At 39.9% G+C, this 23,505-nt stretch overlaps 1 protein-coding gene across 1 annotated transcript; it reads right to left on the bottom strand.

The window, feature by feature from the left end:
• Positions 1-35: 35 nt before the first annotated feature.
• On the bottom strand, positions 36-23,020 carry LOC106804823 (fatty acid 2-hydroxylase-like). Its single transcript, XM_014806172.1, has 7 exons — positions 23,015-23,020; positions 20,579-20,599; positions 20,204-20,477; positions 13,106-13,260; positions 12,114-12,247; positions 11,268-11,386; positions 36-4,246 (listed from the first exon to the last, which is right to left on the bottom strand). Exons 1-7 carry the CDS (start codon positions 23,018-23,020, stop codon positions 4,137-4,139), a joined length of 819 nt encoding a protein of 272 aa, XP_014661658.1. The 3' UTR covers positions 36-4,136.
• Positions 23,021-23,505: the final 485 nt, after the last annotated feature.

Raw genomic sequence — 23,505 nt, 5'->3', positions numbered from 1 at the left:
CGAAATCGCAAAATATTTTTCCGAGACAATACCAATTCACTATCCAAAGCGTGCTTGATAACAAACACCCTTTTTAAAATGTTTTATTTGCTATATTTCAATTTTTTTTAAATTTGACACTTCGTAAAAGCGCTGCTCTGATGATGCCCCGAGATAAAAACAAATACATTTATATTTCCACCACATTTTAATTGATGCAATCTTGACATAAATAATATATGATATGCTTGACATTTTTAGCTCGCGTATATAACCAGTAAGACAACCAGTGTTACACGCATATCCATGCATGAGTTGACCTAAATAACTGTGTAAACAATACAGATTATTTATTGTACATAACTGTTTGCCACCACAAGCGTATTGTAACGCTATACATATACTACGCATAAACAAACAAATGAAACACGCGATCATACTCGGCAAAAACATACCACGGTTAATTAAGACAAGCTATCAAATTATTCTGCTGTCTTAAACTCATACAAAATCGCAGTTCACCGTTTAACAATTGCCACTTGAAAAATAATTTATGGATTTTTATAACAACTTCAACACACAATAATTCGCCGGACATATTTCGACTTATATATAAATCATATGCGCATTTAATCACATACACATATAAGCTAGATTACTATCACATATAAGACACACAAGTTCCTTTCGCATGAGCTTACAAGCTAATAAAACACAAATAACAGAGAAAGATTAAGGGTTGCGACCGAGCGACCGAGCGACCAAGTCAGGGAGGGTGTGTGAAAAGAGAGCATCGTATACCGCGTGCGTGCCTGTGTGTGCGTGCGTGCGTGCGTGCGTGCGTCAGAGAGAGAGAGAGAGCCGCATACACAATGCCAGGAGTGAATAAAAACACACTTCTTTGCATGCACTCCTGACTATATGACCCCGAGATGACAAGAAGAGCAACAAGGATTCCCTCGGGTGTTTGTATTAACAGTGAGTCACATAACATATATTATACAATCTAATAGGTTATATAATTTATATTATGTCAGCCCTGGTAACATCATTACGTTGTCCGGCGTAATTAATAAACATGACTTGTTTTTAATAGATACAAGATCAGAGATCCGGGTTGAAGTCCACGCGTTCTCGAACCGCCAACCCTCCACGTACCATGTACAGTAACAAGCCCTTACACGCGCAATCACAAACATTGCTAATACGCCCTATCACAGTGAGCAGCACAGAACTGAGTTAAGACTGAATTGAATATAGACTGAAGCACTGAATGTAAATGGCGTTTTGTAGTGGCAGGCACACTCGCGATTACAAGAATATATAGAACGATCTCCACAGAACACCAATGACAAACAATATATCTATTTCTACCTATTAAACAATACTAAGCAATCGCATGGAATTACACAATAGGAGTTATATAATCAATATTTTTATCCAACGGATAATGTAAAATGAATATTAATCAAAGATAACAGCACAATATAGCCCAGTATTATTAACTAATGCACTAATCTGATCTGTGGGGATCCACGTTATTTATTTTATGCTTTTGTAAATACTAGTCCCTCTATCACATAACACAACTCTTAGGACATACGCTCATATATAGTGTTATCACCTAGTATTACCCCGTACACACTGCAAATCTGATTCTAAATCTAAATAGTAACAAGTCACATGTGAAACCCAAGGCCAAGTCAATGAAGTGCTATCACCTAGTAGTAACCCGTACATACTGCAAATCGTATTCTACATCTAACTAGTAACTTAGTCACAAGCGAATCGCAGAGCAAGGTGTCATCGCGGATCGCTGAATACAGGTACCTCACACACTACCTGTAGTTTGCATTGCGAAAAACTGTAACTTAAAAATACGCCAGGCCTGGTATAAAACATGGATATAACATTGGATTAACATACGGCATACGTGATAGCTACAAAAACTTCACAAGAAATGTTTTCCTGCGGTTCAAGCGATTCAAAATACTTAGTCTTAAGAACCAATTATATTTCCCATTTTTTCATTATGCTTGCTTACTAAAATACACGGAATCAGCCATCGTCTGCACGTAAATTCTGTTTGTAAGCTAACCGAAAGTGGTGAACGCGCTTCACCCAGATTATTTTGTAGGAGATTCTGCTCTTCGCCATACCTGACTGCCGAGACAGTACAACCCACGATGACAATACAGCACATCTTACATTTATATTAGAAATGAGATATGAGAAGGCAAAGATGGCATCTTACGTGCATGTACGCGCATGCGAGCGCGTGTGCATGCATGCATGCGTGCAGTGATATATATGAGAAGAAAGTGTCTTGCTTACAAACACACAAAAAGCCATGGCGGCTTGCCAGGACTTGAACTCGGACCAGCCGTGTTCAAGCATGTAATGTTACCAGCTGGCTATCCGACCCTATACCAATGATAAGAGTTGACAGACGGAGGTAAAGTGACAAATAAAGTAGCTTGACCTAGGACGTCATCCTACTTGATGATATGCTTCATGTTGACAAAGTAAATTGTCAATGTGAACGATTCACAACAACGTACACAGCGTGTTTGTACATGTATGAATTGCAAAATACCCACCGTGCATGAAGTGAAATATAAAATATTCGTTAAATATATTCGCTATAATTGTCACAATCAAACTATCGCTATAAACGTATATCACATAATCAATAGATCAAAATTAATCTTAATGTACCATCGTGTGCCACGCTGGTCATCACATAGAGGCCATGACACTATAGTCATTCGACCAAGCGATTGGAATAGACCATTTTATCTAAACATTTCCCCAAAACGTTCACATTTTTTTGTCGAGTTATTTCCGGCTGGCGAAGCATACATAATGTTTCACAATCGGATTGGTACTTAGAACCACGCAACTTTGTTTCACACGTATCATGTAATGATTTAATTGTTCTACCTATACATGTACGAACGATTTTTAAAGTGATGGACGGATCCGACTCGTCGAAATTTTCAACCATTAAACAAAGAGGACAGGGTCTCAGTAAAATGTCTGTAAGAAAGATACTCAAAACTATAACTAAGCAGGACTTAACAGCTCACTGCAAAAGGAACGTGCTGTTGTTAATGTTGTAAGTTGCCGATTCATCTACAATACGTCAACTCCAACTACGACATGCATGCACGCGCGCACGTACGCACGTACGCACGCACGCACGCACGCACGCACGTACGCCCGCATATAACGCAGACATACCCACTGTTCGTAGTATTCACGAACCATTACTTCATAACAGTTGAACCAACAATACAAGAAAAATAGAACAATAACATGAAAAGAAAGCGTTAGCCGCATCTACACAAAAGACTTACGAATATTTTAAAAATCCACGCTTGAGATATACATGTTTTTTTTTTGGTTTTGGTTTACAGTTCGCACATTTTTCTTAGCTAGCCTTGCCCCCACGCAATAAAAGTTAATCAGGGAATGTTCACTAGGGCACCATCTAAAACCACCCGTAGCAGAGGCCTATTATTACATCAAAGATAAAAAGTCGTTTGTTATAAGTTAGGGCTACCTATAACTAGCGCTACAATGAGGGCGATATTTTTGATAATAGGATTTGTTAAATAATCCGTGTGCTGTCCCACTTCTGGATAGTAGTTACAAAATTACCAGTTTTTTTTCTAATAACCCATGCTTGAAAAACATGGTGGACGTGGGTTTTTGCATCGCACAGATGCATGACATGGGGAATTTTTCTCGTATAAATGTGGTCATTAACATCGTTACAGAAAATCATCATCAATGAATCTGCAACTACATGCATCTTCATTTTTTTAAATCTAGCAGTCCCTCCCACAGACATCGGAATGATTTTAGATCCCCATAAAGCCATAGGTTGATTATTACACAGAGAGGATGGTTATAAGAGGCTAGCTTATACTATACAATAGAGGCTACAATACAGTATACAGTATAGTAATATTGTATTTGGTTTAGGAGAAAGATGGCTTTCGGACTGCTGGCGAATCCGCTGCTCTTATGCACAGTGTACTTGGATGACAGCTATTCTGTTGTCAAGTAGATACTTGCAAATATACATGCATTATAGTGACTATGGAATTCTGATGCAATGCATGGTGAAGCCCTATATGCCATCATGCCAATCATTGTGACTTGTGACCTTCTTTCTCGTCATCCTCCTCCTCCGCGGGACAATTCCATTTAATCATTGTATTAAATGGTTGGTCCCATAGCTTCGTGGATATTCCAAAACCTGAAAAGAGAATTGAATGAGACATGAATAGCACATTCAATAACTAAATATTACAGGCATATAAGCCAGAAATCGTCGCGAAACGTACAGACTGCATTTTTCCTTTAAAGATTTTCATAGAGGCATGCTTCAAATGCCTCTCTCCGAAAAACGGGATAGTATAACATGTGTGATCAACGTGACATTTTTTTAGAGAAAATTGGCACATGCCATAATGCAAACAGAGACACCTCGAAGTTCCCCACTCTAAATTTCGTTTGACACCTTTATTGCTGCTCTCTTCGTTGGCTATGTACAGAAATTATTTTGAATTTTGGTATTTAGTCAGAAGGCCTACTGGAGAAAATCAATGAAGTAGACATAGTTTGCTACACTGACGGGTCGGCGGATGAAGGTACGAAAAACGGTGGTGTTTGGTGCCATAATCAACATACCAGGTGAAGAAAAAATAATCATCAAAATACCATGTGGAATCATATGCTCATCACATCGGGCAGAGATGATAGCCATAGAAAAGACCCTGATGACTGTATGGGAAAACCTGGACTACGAAATTGAACTGGACCGGGTGCTATGGATAATTACAGACTCTCAATCGTCCATTAAAGCCCTCGAACAGGGCCCTGGAAACCAGTTCAGTAACATCGGTAGCAAGATCTGGGAACACATCAACCAGATCTCCCAGCACATCATAAAGATAGTGTTCCAGTAGATACCTGGCCACAAAGGAATAGAAGGTAACGAAGAGGCAGATAACGCAGCAGGGGAAGCCACCACCCTACCCCAAGAAGCGGTCCTGCTCGACTTCCAGACTGCCAAAGCCCACATCAAACGACAACTCCATGAAGGGTGGATATTAGATCTCAAACAGGAGGACCTCTTCTTCAATAAGGTCACCACAGCAAGACCCAAAGATATCCCTAAAACGATGGCGAATCAGACAAGGTTCTCGTCTATCAGCTACGAACTGGAAAGTCACCCCTGTCTGCCCATTGCTTAGCCAGATACAAATCCCTACCTGACGATATGGGGAAGTGTCTGGCGAGGTGTGATGAAAAAGAGACAGTGAAACACCTACTATGCTGTCCGATATACGGAAAACAACGAAATGAAGTGTGTAGCTCAAAGGACATCTTAGAGCTTCTCAATGAAGACCCCGCCAAAGTGCTAAAGTTCCTTGAGAGGATAGGTCGCCTGGCTGCACCTGAACTGTGACGCTCCGCATCACAGCCACTGGGAGAGCAGACTACAGGGGCCGGTTTCACGAAGCGTAATCAAGTCCTTAATCATGATTAACTCACTAATCATGATTAACTTCTCGTACTTAAATTGAAGTGAATGTTTCACAATGCGTAATTAACTTTAATCATGATTAAGTTAATCACAATATTTAATTCTACTCAGGAGCATGATTAAATCCACTAATCATGATTAGTTGCTATAGTACTATAGTAGTAGTATGTAGGTAGTACTAGTATATTAAGGAGGCTGCAGATTTTACAATTGGAAATTTTACTTCAATTTTTTCCCAAGAAAATTGAAAATTATCTAAGATTAGCTGTACTAATTTAGTCATTATAAATGCAAATTAATTCCTTTCATGTACAGAATTTGCAGGTACTTTTGGTGTTGTCCGCCATGTTGAATACGGTGTAATTCATGTTTAAGTCGGCTAATTTTGTGATTAGTTAAATATGTACTTAAATCGCTTCGTGAAACAGATTTTTAAGTATGATTAACTAATCATATTTACTGGAGGTTAAGTATGATTAACTATCATATTTACTGGAGGTTAAGTATGATTAACTAATCATAATTACTGGAGGTTAAGTATGATTAGTGATTTAATCATAATTAAAGTTAATCACGCGTCGTGAAACCGGCGAGAGAGAGAGAGAGAGAGAGAGAGAGAGAGAGAGAGAGAGAGAGAGAGAGGGAGAGAGAGAGAGAGAGAGAGAGCGAGAGAGAGAGAGAGAGAGAGAAGAAGCAGATGAATGAACCGTTTCCATTTTCCACAATATAGCTACACAATGCAAAATATTTACATGACCTAATAAATGCCTATGATAGAAAGCACGTTAATTATAGAGAGTATATATATATACAGGCCCGTAGCCAGGGGGGTTCGGGGGGGTTAGCACGAACCCCCCCCCCCAACCCCCGAGCAAAAAAAAACCAGAATTTCACCTCAGGTATGCACCAGATCGCTCCATTTTAGTGTAATAATGGCAAAATCTCCATCGCACACCCTCCCCCTTCTCAGTCGCCATGCTCCCTCGCTCGGTCGCTTCGCGCCCTCACAAATTGCCAACATTTAAAAACGAACCCCCCCCCCCATATAAAGCTGGCTACGGGCCTGTATATATATATACTTACCAATGAATAATATCAAGAGCAGATAAAGAAGGCCTTCTTTATCTGCTCTTGATAATATGCATGTAGAATAATGCATAGTGCCGCGTAATCATTAAGAAACTAATGTCATAAACTATTCATGTAAGGGCCTAACGACTCTTGATGTATGATCTTAAAATCTTAAAACCTAGACCTTGTCTTTTATCTTTTTACTGACTCAGCTATTAATTTAGGATGCATGTAATGGCAGTAATGTATATATATGAGCCTGAGGGTGAGAAATCAGAGGATCTGTATCACTTTATCTTTTACCTTTTATCTTTTTACTGACTCAGCTATTAATTTAGGATGCATGCAATGGCAGTAATGTATATATGAGCCTGAGGGTGAGAAATCACGAGAACTGTAAACATTCTGTACGTTACGCAGCCTCTCCCGAGGTTAAACTTTTGAATTTTGTTATACACATTTTAGATCATTACAGGAGCTAATTACAAAAGCACAATAATATTTATACCTGACCATTATTTAAACTCGCGCACACATAAATCTAACTGAGACTAAATAGTCATAATACGAGATATTGAGCTCCATCTTCTCCTAAATTATTTAAAAAGAAACGCCCTTGGTCTGTATCCTGCATCTGAAATGTTTCGTGGACGCGCACGTCCTGACAACATCAACGTTAATATTGTAAACAATCAATCAACGGTTTATAAAAAAACATTCCAAAAGAAATATTTCTAGCGAATATGGAACCGAGAAGTTTTGCACGTGGTATAACTTACACCAAATATAACTGAAAACACGTAGTAAACCCATAGTAAGACAGTCAGATCATGTTCCTGCGTAGAACTATTTGACATTTACATCCGACACGCAACGATTGCGCTTACACAAACCAGTAGTTCAGTAAACGTTGATAGCAGTGGCTGTAACATTACACTTTATACAGTACACTGCAGGGTGCCTATAGCGACAGTACCGATCTACCCAACAGGCAGTTATGGAACGGTTATTACCAGGTAATTGTTGTTTTAGTAGGTGCAAAGTTGCATAATGTCAGCGCGTGTACATATTGACACACGTACTCTGATAGAGGCTGAAATCACTCACCTTGCTCTGACAACACTATAGCATCAGGAGTGTCATAATATAGATTATGTCTATACTAGTCTTTAGTTTCTTAGTTTTTTCATACAGTCTTTATTTTATATTTCTTTGTCTATATATTATGACACTGCTGATAGTATTACAGCGAGGAGATGCAGTCTGTAGAGCCACAGGAGACTGAGAATATTTAATATTAATATGATTGAGTAGCTAACTCAAGCTAATAATAACAATAATAATAATAACAATAATAATAATATTGAAGATGGCGATTACGAAGGTGATAACGACGTTGACAACAGTAACGACAGTGACGATTATTTGCTGGTATTGTATACTCAGCTCAGTACCAGTCTGGCTACGTTATTAGTAAATTATTCAGTTTCATTCAAATATTCAACAAGACCTTTGTTACCAGTAAATGGGGGCTATACAGCGAATGAATTGGGAACTACGCATCCACATCCGCGCATGTCGCCAACGTGTGTAAATAAATACATACGAATGTGACCGCGTGCGTTTTATTCATATTTAATAATGGTGCATGCGGCCTAGGAATTCTCTATGCTAACTTGAATAGTTTTATTGCCGAGTAAACGAACTGTATACGCCAGGTGCTACATCCATAATATAGAGACACTATACAGAATCGACATAGACACACTATTATAGTCTAGCTCGTATATTATCTCTATGGCTACATCATATCTGCGCACGCTTCTTGTGTGTTCAGCCAATTATATGGCGTTGTACATAGGAGTGGCTTGCGCCAACGCCCTAGTGACCTTTAGACCTAGCAGTCAACTTTAGAGAGCCAGGAGACAGTGAAGTGCGTATAGTGACGTTGTAGTGACGTAGTGATGATGATGGCCGTAGTGGTAATGGCGCCCTGAGCAATGAACACCCCTCGCAGTCCCCGGCCGTAGTTAAACTTAATTGCCATTTTTAAAGCGCATAGCTGACCCTGTTTACGTCCAGAATTAATCTGGCCCTGGTCATTTGTCTTAACCCCTGACAGAAAATATGCATTGACCTCTGTACTTCGGAGAGACGAAATTAGCTTGACCAAAACGATTAGAGCCCTATCAAACTGCATGAATCACCGTTAGTCACCAAAGAAACGCATCTGAGCGTGTATAAAAATAATGCAGCTATGATAAAAAAGCCAGCAAAGCCACGAGATCTGTCGAGTAGAGTACAGTCCAGTGGTATCAATTAGTTCGTTTATAGAACCAAGTAGTTTCTCCCCTGGGCAGTTGCATAAGTAGACGTTACTCAAGGTGACAACGCTCAAGTTTTGAAAGTATAGTGAAAGAGTGGACAGAGTATCGAAGACCCACCAACGGCGACCGCAACAACTCTCGCGAAAAATGTAAGAAACACTCATTCAGAGAAATCGTCCTGCTATGTATACTCTCCCAACAAAAACTTGAAATAACCATAACACCGATCAAATGTTTTGTACTATGTTAAACCACGATATAACGCGCACCGTTAAACCAATTAACACTTACTAGATTTAATGTTTTACGTCACCGTTTAAGGGAGGATTCACCTGTAATTATACGTATACCCAGACCTGCTAATTAGCTAGCCGTTGTTCATTTACATTTCACACCCTACCCCTAAATAGACGCACGCACACACGTACGCATATAACTATAACACGCACGCACATATACACATCCACACACACCTACACAAGCACGCACGCACACACACACGCACACGCACGCACACACGCACGCGCGCGCACACACACGCATGCGCGCGCGCACACACACACTTGGATGTGGATAGACATTTGGCATAAACACTACCCGTAAAGATTCACAGAGCATTTCATGTTTATAGTTGAAATTTTATACATAACCTTTGATATAGAGCAGTAAAATTAGATTTATACGATTGGTACTTATAAAGTCGTGCACTACCCAAGCAAACACGGAACATTCTCGTAACATTCGCTGGAGGTTCTACCCAGCTAACAAAGTTATGTTCCTTGAATGTTATGGGAATGTTTCTTTTAGGTTAGCAGAACATTATTCAGTAACGTTCTAATAACGTGTTTTAGGAAAGTTTTCCTGACATTCTGAGAACGTTTTTACAAACATTACGTATGCGCTGCAGTCTTACCTTAATGTCTCCAGTACGGCAGTACCATCACACACACACACACACAAACAAGTACAAACAGTATAACTATCCCTATCACTAACCTTAACACAAATTATAAAGCGACTCGAGTCGTATATGATAGCGTCTAAACACAGATAAATTAATCTATGGTGTATATAATCTTTGGCTTTCAATAACAAACTGAACTGAACTGTTTCTGAACTGACAATCAATCCCAAACAACTAGTGTAGGCTAGCTAATTAATTAATTAATTAATTAATATAGATTCACAGAGCATTTCATGTTTATAGTTGAAATTTTATACATAACGTTTGATATAGAGCAGTAAAATGAGATTTATACGATTGGTACTTATAAGGTCGTGCACTACATTTCCTGATAGGTAACATAACTGCATATAAAACATCACACTGCCAAAACGAAATTTCGTGTGTATGTGGGTGCGAACGTAGATTTATTGCTTTTGAACATTTTATTTTATAAAACGCAGTGGCTACGCGTCCGGTCATCCATTACAAAGTACAGCACAGATTCCCAAATCCACGTCACGATTAGGCCACGCCCCCTTTCAAATCCTTGATTTTACTGGATTTACTATGGCTTCAAGTTTCAAAAGCCACAATGGCATTGGTGGTAATAACATCAAGAGCTAATAATATCTTTTAATACCTAATAATAATAATTATTAGCTCTTGATAACATGCATATTTAATGATTACAATAAAATGTATAAAATTTGCATATAATTAGTAGCTAGCGAGTGAGCTGATCTGCTTGTAGTGCATGTTGATCAACTGCATTGAAGCTTCAATAGTTGTCAACATTGCCCGATATATATAGCGTATCTGTGCACAGCGCCCCACATAACAGCTAGGGCTACTACATTACAGCCTGCCACGTATACAGTCGACAGTTAACAGCTGTTACAACCTACACACGTCATAAGAACCTCATTGAGGACTACCGTAATGCTAGTTACTCCATTCACGAGGAATATAAAGGACGCGCATAAACACATATGATTTCTCCCGTCTGGGTACCGCGTTATGTCCCATCCCCCGCAACATATCAAGAGCGGATAATACCTCATATGTATTATTAGCTCTTGAACATATCACACATACAGTATCACCCAGTGTCAGTTATCAATGAATACTGGCTCGAAACGTCCCCGTGGCTGAGCACACAAGGTTAATTGATTATCAATGTAGAGTCAGTCTAGTATCAACGTACTATTATAATAACACGAGTATGTCGCAGGTGTTATATATCCATTATATACTCCTGATAAAGGATACACTCTATCAAGAGCGTATTACCTTAAAAAGTACCTTTAAATTCTTAAATGTTACCTTCTTAATATGCTATTGACTATCTATATCCCACTATAAGCATCCTTCCAGTGTTTCTTACCTCTGTTCTGCTGAGCAAAGTGATGCTGCACATGGTGCTGTTTCAGGCGGGCGAAATAACTACCGTTACTTGGCACTCCGTGGTGGAGGTAGTAATGTGTCAAGTCGTAGCACACGTACCTGCAAAACACATTTGCAACTCAGTGCAAGACAACTCTCGTAAGGTGGATTGCTTCTTTGTCGCAAACAGGTATAAAACAGCACACGGCTGAGGAAAATTTGCTCAAGTCATGACGAAACGTTTGTTTTCTGCCCCCCCCCCCCGAACACGTATATAGGTATACTGCAGGCATTTCAATGCATGTCGTCTCGCATGGCGATTGTCAGCGCTCGACTGGACCGGTGTCACCATGAGTACTTTTTGGCAGCACGCCATTTGGCATAATGCAAGCAAAGTGATCAACTTTTGGATTTCTAAGACTTGTCAAAGGTTTCGCTATTTTCTAGCAATCACAACCAGGAATGTTTTTTACTTCATGTTATAAAATACAACTAAAAACTGCGACATATAGGTACACACATCTTTGCATATGACTGAGTTAATGACATGGCACAAGCGTATAGTAAGAAAACTCAATATGAGAGATGTTTAATTAGGGTCTTGCAATAGGCCATTACCATCACTATATATTTTACATGAGGTGAAGCCTATTGATAACCTGTTAATCGTAACTCAATGACCGTCACAGTGACAATTGCATTTACACAGCGAGCACCTCACTTAGCACCGATAGCTATCACACTATATTGACTGTTGATAAGAAAGTAACCAATATTGGGGACTCACTTCTAGACAACATGCCCCATATATTTAGAGAGGCACATAACTTGCCAAGTTAATACCTACCCAAACAGCGTACCGGATGTGTAACAGCTCGCTACTGCATCAGGTAGCAAAGAGCAGAGACTGAAGTATAAGACGATTACAAATAGAGACGCCGCAACAGGTGGGAACACCAACCTTCCTGGGTCAAATGGTACCTGCATAAAACGATGAGCAATATCGAAATGAGCGTGTGAATATGCACCTGCGATCTAGAACACAACGTTGTACAAGCCAACGTTGCTGAAGAAACCATACATTATTGATTTATTACGGGTACATATTGATTATCAAATAACTACAATAAAATATTGAAATGTACTAATCTATATCAAAACCACACACATGGATATGGTTGAAGAAGACGCTCGCCCCCCACAAGGATGGGCGAAAGTATAGCTTCGTTTTTGAAGACACGCAATGGAGTGGTAAAATGAGAACTATACGCACCCTTCACTTTACAATTAACATACATTTCACAGTGCTGATAATAAGTGGGTCTGCTTCTCCTAACAATATCAGTACGTATATATATACACACGTTAGTAACTGTGACATGATATTTTGTAAATATTTCATATGCCCCATCATAATATACGCGTCAGTAATGATCCAGCCCTAAATGATGCATGTTATACGTCATGGACACAAGAACACAAAAACACAAGAACAAGATCGATTAATCTCATGATAATTGAGACTTGTATGAGGCTAACATATTTAAGAAAAACACTGCCAATAGCATGGCGAAATGATTCAACAAACCCATGTCTACACAGAAACAATCACTGACAGAGTAATATTATTTCCAGCATATCGCATAAAATAACTTATATATCACCTGTAGATCTTGTACTACATCTACTTATATTAGATGTGATATTAGAATGTGACCTACTTATTATACCCAGCATTCCATGGCACTAAACGAACCTACTGCATCTCACGTCAAAATTAGGTGCATAACAATGGTTAGGTTGGTTATTTAAGCAACCATTTTAATTTTCAGTAATTACCTTGTGATGTTGACCATGCAGAACGAAATGCATTGAAATCCAGAACGGAGATTCTGACGGTGGTTCTGCGTGGAACACAAAGCGATGGAGACAGTATTCTATCAAGCTCCAGCCTATACAGCCAAGGACAAACACGCCTACACATGATGCTAGAACTGCAATAAAAAAAACAGAAAGAAAAGACACTGTTAGAGTGACACACATAGAAAACTAATAATTAATCTCGAGTACAGACGTTTTGTGTGTATAACTTTTGGTTGCTATTTTGGCGAGTATGTTAAATGGAGGAGAATGGAAATTGATTCTCATTAAGATATGAATCACATCACTAGCTGTTTAACACTAATAAGAACGCTGCTGTTGGCACAGCGCTCCGTAAAGGGCCGGACACACCAGGCGATGCCATCGGCCGATGGCATCGGCGTGAAAATCGCCTGGTGTGTCCACTCAATCGCCGCCGATGGCATCGCACAGATCAAAACGTTTGATATTATCGCCTGATGGCATCGGCCGATGGCATCGCGCCCAATGCCATCGCTGGTGTGTCCGCGCGCACCGCGATACATTGCCCGATTTTACAATTCATCAGCCAATCCAGAGTTCATCAGCCAAGCGCACTGCCGCCCGCAAGAATCGTGCGATGCCATCGCCCGATGGCATCGGCGATGAACATCGCCCGATGCAATCGCCTGGTGTGTCCACGACTGCGCGATGCCATCGGGCGATGGCATCGCCTGGTGTGTCCGGCCCTTAAAGCATCAACATACATTTTCAGTAATATAACATAGTATAACATAGTAACAGTGACAGTATACTATAGTAATAGTAATGTTAATTTAATAATAATAATTTAAAGTAATTTTAAGTAAAGTAATTTAAGTAATAATAATTTAAGTAAAATTAATAGTTACTAAGTAATAATAATAGTAATAGTAATAGTAATATTAATAGTAAAATAGTAACAATAATATAACATAATATAACATAGTAACAATGACCATTCCATCGCATATATATAGCATCCCACAATGCACGCTCGTTCGAGGTACTGTCATACCTAGCACCTAGCTGTGCGAAGTTGCCATACCCATAGCACCACAGCACGAAGTCACACGGAAATGGTACATTATATCGCTAGAGTAAATAGATAAATCGCTAAAGCAATAAGAAGAGGTAAACATACGTGCGAGCTAAACCCTAAATCCTCCCACCCCAGCAAATTTCGTTGCGAGACGATGACGAGAGAAATAATAAATACGACACACACCGCCACAAGTAATGTCTAAACAACAATTCAACAAAGATTGATATATTCGACCCCGTCCTGACACGCAGTGCCCACCCAATCCATTCATAATTTTCAGGAAATACATGCACTACGTTCGTGACAGTGACAGTTCATAGTTGAATAGGAAGGACCGAACACGCATATTAATTTCTAAATGTCTCCGTGACACAGTCAATATCTTATAACAAGCCTATATGATATCGACATATCGATAGATGGCATGTGGTTACTGGTAGCTGGCCTTTACAGCTCCACGAGGTCAGGGACAATAGGTGTGTGAACAAAGATAAACCGTCAGTTCAATTAATTGGGAAAAGGTATTTTTAACCTTTGTGTTACACAGATCACGAGAGTCTGCATGGTCAAGGCTATTCAATTTCAGACCTAGCTGTATCGAGGTACATTGCTGTTTTTTATTCGTATTTTAAAAATCACAGCATTTTGCCATCTAATACAGGTACGACATTTATTATATCTACATGAATTGGATTCATATTTACTAAATATGTGTTCCTGTTAAATATATTTACAATACGCTGCAAATTGCCAGCATATAGGCTCGAGCTGCAGCGCCCGCAGCAATAGGTATTGGAATAGCAACGGGCGCGCTGGTAAGAACAACATTTTCCTCGAGCTATAACATGTCATTTTCAGTTTAATTCGTCAAATGACAATATAATATCCGTAACGGACTGGACTATAGACTGAACTGAAATGTTGTTTTAAGGATGGCCACGATATTTCAGTAATATGAACACTAATGGACTCGAACTCTTTTTTTTAGATATCCAAACAACATTGATTAGCATCAATAATGTATGTATCACACGGCGTTTATCGGTGTTCAGTCTAACAGCCCGCGTAAAACATCATTCCACTGACTATACGTATCCCGAGTGTACCGTTTTATAGTCTACACTTATAGTCAACATTCGATAGTTCAGTTGAAATAGTACGGGATCCTGATCTACCCTACTCACACCACACCGCCCAATAAAAAATAACACTGAAATGCACACGCTAGTTTTGATATATAGGCGAGTATATAGGTAGCTGTACGAGCTGTATGCAGCTGCTGTATCGCAGCGCGCGCTGCGCGCGTCGTAACACAACATCACCAACTGGCATCTGTGACGTGTAGTAAGCAAACATGTACGATTCCCTCTGCTGACACTTCAGCTAGATAATAGTGTACATTAATTAATACAGGGATAGTACGACCAGATAATTTATGGCGTCTACCTTCATAGTGCTAAAAATTTGCATAATAACTGGAAGCGTGCATACTGCGATTATGATCAGACGAGCGTTGCAGTCTGAACGAAGTTGTTCACATAAAATGCCACAATTAAACACAGCGCAGCAGCAGCAGCACACAACAACAAACAACACAACAACAAACAACAACAACAACAACAACGAACACAACACACCAAACACAACAACCAACAACAACATCACACAACAACCACAACAGACAGCAGCGCAAAACAAAAACAACATGCAACAACAGCGCAGCAACAGCAGCAGCAGCAGCAACAACAACACAGCCAACTATAATAATATAATAACAACAACAACAAACAACAACAACAACCAACACAACAACAATCCATAATACTGATATACGCCATATTTTTTCGCGGATAGATATTTTCGCGACTTCAGACTTCGGAACCGCCATTTCGCGAGTGCGTTAATTCGCGGTCGTGAATTATGAATTATTTCAATATTATTCAGTTATGGAACTATTCGCGTGTTGGTATTTTCGCGTCGAGGACGCGTTCGCGAATTCGCGAAAATTAAACCACGCGAAATATACAGACGTATACAGTACTGCGAAACCACCGAAATTGAAATCAAGTTAATAGAAAAATCACAACCAAATGTAAGGAAGGGGTCACTGCAAAGCAGGCCAACTTTCATATACAAAGCATATTGACCGGTACAGCTTGTATGTTACCACTGCTACTACAAACACAGACTTAAAATAAATATAAGGTCACACATCCTGCGTATCCTTATTTTCGGACTATAGCAAACAAACATACATTCACGGCCACACGCACTCGCCATCGCGCACTCACACGCACCGCACGCCACGCACGCCGACGCACGCACGCCGCGACATATGCCACGCAACACGCAACACGCGCACCATACATACCCACACCACCACCACCACACTACACACCATGCACACAACACATACACACACACAACAAGCACGGCACACACACAACACACACACACACACACACACACACAAACACACACACACACACAAACACGCACGCACGCCGCTCCGCACCGCTGGCACGCACGCACGGCACGCACGCACGCACGCACGCGACGCACACACACACACACACACACACACACACTCAACACACTCACACACACAGCATTAATATATATGCAGTGTTTGCCGCCATCTGCGCTCTAATGCACAATGGCCATTTCACCATGTATCTACTGCTTGCATTGATGTATACTAGACCAGTCAATCTGGACAGTCGCAGTATTTATGACTTGGAATATTGATGTTTTATCTGGGACCATTGTAGGCATGACATTGCAATGTAGCACTCCTTCTTCATTGCCATAAACGCAACAAGGCAGCGGGTATAACAAACACTCACTGTGAGAATCACGAGAATCCTGTATCATAGAGATACAGAACACATTCCTTTGAAATTTAGTCTCACCACTCTAGGTTTAATCTCGGAAAAACTGGGTGGGGAGGGGGGTACAACCCTAAACAAGTACGAGCCGGAGAATCTACATGTGCTCGATTTTTCGTGGTTTCCGCCGTCAGTACAGTTAAAGGACAATTGAAGTCAAATTTTATAACTTCTGTAACGTTTTTGATACATAGGAAATACATTCATACATGTATTCCATTTCAATCCGGCGCCATCAAGCCGGCAAATCAGTAAAAAACAACATACATATATTAATCTTGGTCATGTTGAACGTCACAGCCCCATGTTGAAACACGCCATTTATATGCGTAACACGCTACGTATATGTTATGCTAGGTGAAAGTATTTGTCTACAGCATTCACAACAAAACAGTGAGCTGTAAATTTACTTTATTCATGTAACAAGACATATTACCTGTGTGATATGCATTCACGGTATATGTAACATGTACTTGCATAGAGATGTTATGCTACATGTACAGATACATGTGATTGTCTGACGAGCTGATAAGCCGGTATCAGGTTACTCGCATTGACTCACCTGTCTAGCGTCGGAACTGGTCTAACAAATAACCCTTGAGTGCTTTCATTCTCATTAGGGTGAGTATTGCGACCAAAAACCGATTTGCAATATATTGCAATACGACAAACCGTATTGCCATATTTTCCAATACGTATTCTCGGAAGTGTTATACCATGCATAATATAGTAACATTGATGGTTTTAATATCATTATATATTGTATTATATGACATGATTTAATTTCTCATGTTTTTCTTGAGAAACAGAAGCACGCGCATGTTTTCCGCTGACAGTGCAGCCCTCTGGCCGTAACAATGTCACCCGCTGTACTGAATACCTCTCGGAAGGCACTGCCGTAGCTGGAATACACAATACCCCTGCCTGCACATAATTGGCTAATACTGGATACTGAAACTGAAACTGAAACTGAAACTGAAACTGAAACTGAAAACAGTGGTGGCCGCTTCAGCTTGGTATCGCGGCGCGCGGGCACTCAGGCGAGCATAGGCTATATATAGACTCCCTAGTTGCCGTGCTCTCTGCCCACTCTGCCGCGCAGTGCTCATGCAGTGGCCGCTTCACGTAATACTGTATGCGTCGTCAGGCATTGTGCTTTCGTAATATATACACGCCAGTGCATAATTTTCGAGCCCCATTAACAATATAGACATAAAGGAAAGTCGTAAGTAATTTGATTTCTGTTATACCACCGTATCCGTAAAATATCGTATCCGAAGTTGTATCGCGATATATCGAGTTTTCAAATATATTGCAATATACCGACTATACCGTATATCGTTAACCCTAATTCTCATGGCAGCAATATATATACCTTCAGTGCCGTACTCATTAATTCACAAACACTACAAGAAACCAGTATTGTCTACAGTCCTATCTAGGTACCGAAGCTTTCCATTCCGCCATGTTGTGACTGTTCTGATTCTTGAGAAGTTTGTGCCGACTCTTCGCGTTGCTTTTCAGACGATTCTCCTCAATTTCTTCTTGTGTATATTCAGGCTCAAACCTATATCCAACTGGTAAATCACTATAATATCATCATCATCTGAGTAATCACTAGAATCATTGAAATTATTGCTTTCTGTCTCCATCTTATACACCACACGCACTATGTTACAATTAATGGCGTGTTTCAACATGGGCTGTGACGTCACATGACCTAGATTAATATTCATGTGTTCTTACTAATTGGGGCCGGATTGAAATGAATACGTTATTGAATGTATTTCTATGTATAAAAACTTACAGAAGTTATAAAATTTGACTATCAATTGTCCTTTAAGGGTAACTGCATCGCTTTGCATAAGTGTGTTTGACGCGTTGGATGGATACTGATGAAATGACGCGACATCAGACAATGTACACCTTTTTTAACTTGGGCCTAAGCTTATATTTGGAGGAAGACTATTGTCGACAAGCAAGCATCACCAAGGACACAAACTGTTATATGTGTGCTATTGACATCATCTGACGTTGTGCTGGTGGCACGGTGAGGAAGTTCATAAACGAGTCGTTTGCCAACGCGTACGAGAAGCTCACATACATAAGCATGCAAAATGGAACACGGGTTTCCAATTTTGTGCATTCTCAGTGCGTTGATATTCTATAGCCGTGCAGTATTTTGTGTTGAAATTCCGTGTGATTTTATACCTCGCACATGCCAGGTGTACATATTGTAGTTTTCACTGATATAATATTGCATGGGTACTGTAGTGTTAACCACCCAAACCCCAGTACAGGCATAGCTTGATTTGTGTGTTTCGGGTTCATGTTACCATTCCTAAGAATGTAATTATTACGTGAGTCGATACAAGTTTTTACCTGTACAATAACTGAAGATTGTTAATTTATGATAAAAATATACAAAACAAAACTAACACTAACAGTGACTTGAGTTTATATTAGTGTCATGTTAGATCTACCTTACATATATTTAGTTAATAGTGAGAGAGAGTGTTTAATTAAACCAGGGAACATGTCAATTAATACATATTTGGTCAGTATATACACTTCCACATAATAAGCTATTTAGTAATAGGCTCTTATTTAATAACTAGGTAGTAATAGGTTGTAAATAATAGGCTATAATTTACAGATGTGCATATATATGTAAATAATATCATATGTGTGTGTATGCGTGTGTATGTACGATCATGCATGTAGAGGTATATGCACGTGTGCAGGCCCGTAGGCAGGTTTTTTTATGAGAGGGTGCAATCCAACGAGTATACGGACCTAACGAGGGCCGGAGGCGGCAGTCTCTAGGGGGTCCGGGGGCATGCCCCCCGAAAAACTTTGAAAATTAGGTTGTCTGAGACTGCATTTCGCACGTTTTGAAGGCAGTCTGATATGAAAACAGGCAGCCAAAAGCGAACCTCAAAACGTGGAAATTTCTCAAATTTTTGAACCTCAAAATGGGTTTTTTCCACAAAAAAGTGGACCTTTGCAGCCTGTGGGGGGGGGGGCACCCGTCGCACCCCCTTCCCTACGGGCCTGGTGTGTGCGTGCGTGTATGTGCACGTGTGCGCATTCATGTGTGAGTGTTGATGTCGGAGATTAACTTACATGTGTAACGTAGCAAAGCCGAATACCAAGCAGGTCCAGCACTGTCATGCAAAACGGTTGACATAAGGACTCCTCTGTACAGTAGATATATGGCAAGAGGTAACCACACAATAGGTACCACAAACCATGGCGTTTTAGAGAAAAACTCTATGAAGTCATAGCGAAAAAGGCGCAGTGGCCTGTCAACAGGTAGGTGCACCCATGTCTTGTACTGCTTGCCAAGTTGCCCGACTTGCCAGAACATAGGCTTGCTCCAGTCCACAAGGTTTTCCAGCTGCAATCAAAATTCATGCGATAAGTAAGTGAGGTAATTACGTAGTCAAGTGATTCAGCTTTACAAAACCGATCGATGTGAATAGCCCCCCTGTTTATCACCTGTATATTGTCCAATGCCTCCTAAAACATGCGCAAAACGTTTTAAGATTATAGAAAAATGTGGTCTTCTGAAAACTACCACTGAGGCACAAAATTACATATATGCCCGGGCCAGAGACGAATAGGTATGCACACTCATTGTATGATTAAGTGAAATTATTTCCACCCAGAAAGATACCAGATTGCTACCCTTGTTACCTTATATGCTACCCTTAGTGCAGCAAAACAACAATAAACTGTATTACAGTATGCAGTATGCATTTACAAATACTGCAATGCATTCTAATCACTGAATCAATGATACTATTTTAAAAATTCAAAACAAAACTTATATGTACCATATGTATAAATGCTCATGCAATCTTAGATAAGATGCACCCAAAAATTGTCTGGTTTCAGTAACCTGTGTCAGATGATTTGAGAGAGTAGGTGGGCAGGCAAAATAATTTCCCTGATACTTTTTAATAGACAGACGCAAAACGGAAAAATACGCAAAATAAGTCCAACTTTATTTATTATAATTCCCATGAGTGCACTTATAAGTATTAGATATAAAGTTTTGAGAAATATGAATAAATAATAAAACAGAAGAAATACCAGCAGGTAACAGTAACCACACGGTCGGCATTATTACTGTAATTCTATCTATATACGATGTGCTGACGTATGCATATATGCCAGAAAATTATCAATACGATGCACTTGCAAACACTGCTTGATGCATATAGTGCTCAACCAACGGTCAGAAGCTGAGAGACCGTAGTACTGCTGTATCACTAAACATGAATTACCCTTACTTTGAACATTGTACCTGCTACATATGCCACATCAGAATAACATTACCATGGTTGCAAATAAAGCTGCAGTGTCCGCAGCAGCAGCAGTTAATATAACATAATATAACATAGTAACAATGACCATTCCATCGCATATATATAGCATCCCACAATGCAATTAAGCTCGTTCGAGGTACTGTCATACCTAGCACCTGTGCGAAGTTGCCATACCCATAGCACCACAGCACGAAGTCACACGGAAATGGTACATTATATCGCTAGAGTAAATAGATAAATCGCTAAAGCAATAAGAAGAGGTAAACATACGTGCGAGCTAAACCCTAAATCCTCTCACCCCAGCAAACTTCGTTGCGAGAGGATGACGAGAGAAATAATAAATACGACACACACCGCCACAAGTAATGTCTAAACAACAATTCAACAAAGATTGATATAATCCCGTCCTGACACGCAGTGCCCACCCAATCCATTCATAATTTTGAGGAATAACATGCACTACGTTCGTGACAGTGACAGTTCATAGTTGAATAGGAGGGACCGAACACGCATATTAATTTCTAAATGTCTCCGTGACACAGTCAATATCTTATAACAAGCCTATATGATATCGACATATCGATATATGCAGGCACGTGGTTACTGGTAACTGGCCTTTACAGCTCCACGAGGTCAGGGACAATAGGTGTGTGAACAAAGATAAACCGTCAGTTCAATTAATTGGGAAAAGGTATTTTTAACCTTTGTGTTACACAGAACCAGAGAGTCTGGTCAAGGCTATTCAATTTCAGACCTGTATCGAGGTACATTGCTGTTTTTGTTATCGTATTTTAAAATCACAGCATTTTGCATCTAATACAGGTACGACATTTATTATATCTACATGAATTGGAATTATATACTAAATATGTGTTCCTGTTAAATATATTTACAATACGCTGCAAATTGCAGCATATAGTTCAGCTGCAGCGCCCGCAGCAATATGTATTAGAATAGCAACGGGCGCGCTGCATGGTAAGAACACATTTTCCTCGAGCTATAACCATGTCATTTTCAGTTTAATTCGTCAAATGACATATAATATCCGTAACGGACTGGACTATAGACTGAACTGAAATGTGTTTTTAAGGATGGCACGATATTTCAGATAATATGAACACTAATGGATCTCGAATCTTTTTTTTAGATATCACAAACAACATTGATTAGCTTCAATAATGTATGTATCACACGGCGTTATCGGCGTTCAGTCTAACAGCTAGCCGCGTAACGACATCACATTCCACTGACTATACGTATCCAGAGTGTACCGTTTTATAGTCTACACTTATAGTCAACATTCGATAGTTCGTTGAAATTGTACGGGATCCTGATCTACCTACTCACACCACACCGCCCAAATAAAATAAACACTGAAATGCAACGCATAGTTTTGATATATAGGCGAGTATATAGTAGCTGTACGAGCTGTATGCAGCTGCTGTATCGCAGCGCGCGCGCGCGTCTAAACCAACATCACCAACTGGCATCTGTGACGTGTAGTAAGCAAACATGTACGATTCCCTCTGCTGACACTTCAGCTAGATAATAGTGTCATAAAATTAATACAGGGATAGTACGACCAATAATTATGGGCGTCTACCTTCATAGTGCTAAAATATTTGCATAATAACTGGAAAGCGTGCATACTGCGATTATGATCAGACGATGCGTTGCAGTCTGACGAAGTTGTTCACATAAAATGCCACAATTAAACACAGCAGCAGCAGCAGCAGCAGCAGCAGCAGCAACAACAACAACAACAACAACAACAACAACAACAACAACAACAACAACCACAACAACCACAACAGAAGCAGCAGCAACAACAACAACAACATGCAACAACAGCAGCAGCAACAGCAGCAGCAGCAGCAACAACAACAGCAGCCACAATAATAATAATAATAATAACAACAACAACAACAACAACAACAACAACAACAACAACATCCATAATACTGTATACGCCATATTTTTCGCGGATAGATATTTTCGCGACTTCAGACTTGACCGCCAATTTCGCGAGTGGTTAATTTCGCGGTCAGTGAATTATGAATTATTCAATATTATTCAGTATGAACTATTCGCGTG

This window comes from Priapulus caudatus, unplaced genomic scaffold (genome assembly GCF_000485595.1).
Source record: "Priapulus caudatus unplaced genomic scaffold, Priapulus_caudatus-5.0.1 Scaffold89, whole genome shotgun sequence".
NCBI lineage: Eukaryota > Metazoa > Priapulida > Priapulimorpha > Priapulimorphida > Priapulidae > Priapulus > Priapulus caudatus.
Note: the sequence above shows the minus strand (reverse complement) of the source record. Positions and strands in the feature narration are given on the sequence as shown.

Excerpts from the sequence above, each read along its gene's own strand:
- LOC106804823 (XM_014806172.1), bottom strand. Across the intron at positions 20,478-20,578 it reads AGGCATTGGACAATATACAG|CTGGAAAACCTTGTGGACTG; the intron begins GTGATAAACAGG and ends TTTTGATTGCAG. Across the intron at positions 4,247-11,267 it reads CTTTGCTCAGCAGAACAGAG|GTTTTGGAATATCCACGAAG; the intron begins GTAAGAAACACT and ends TTCTCTTTTCAG.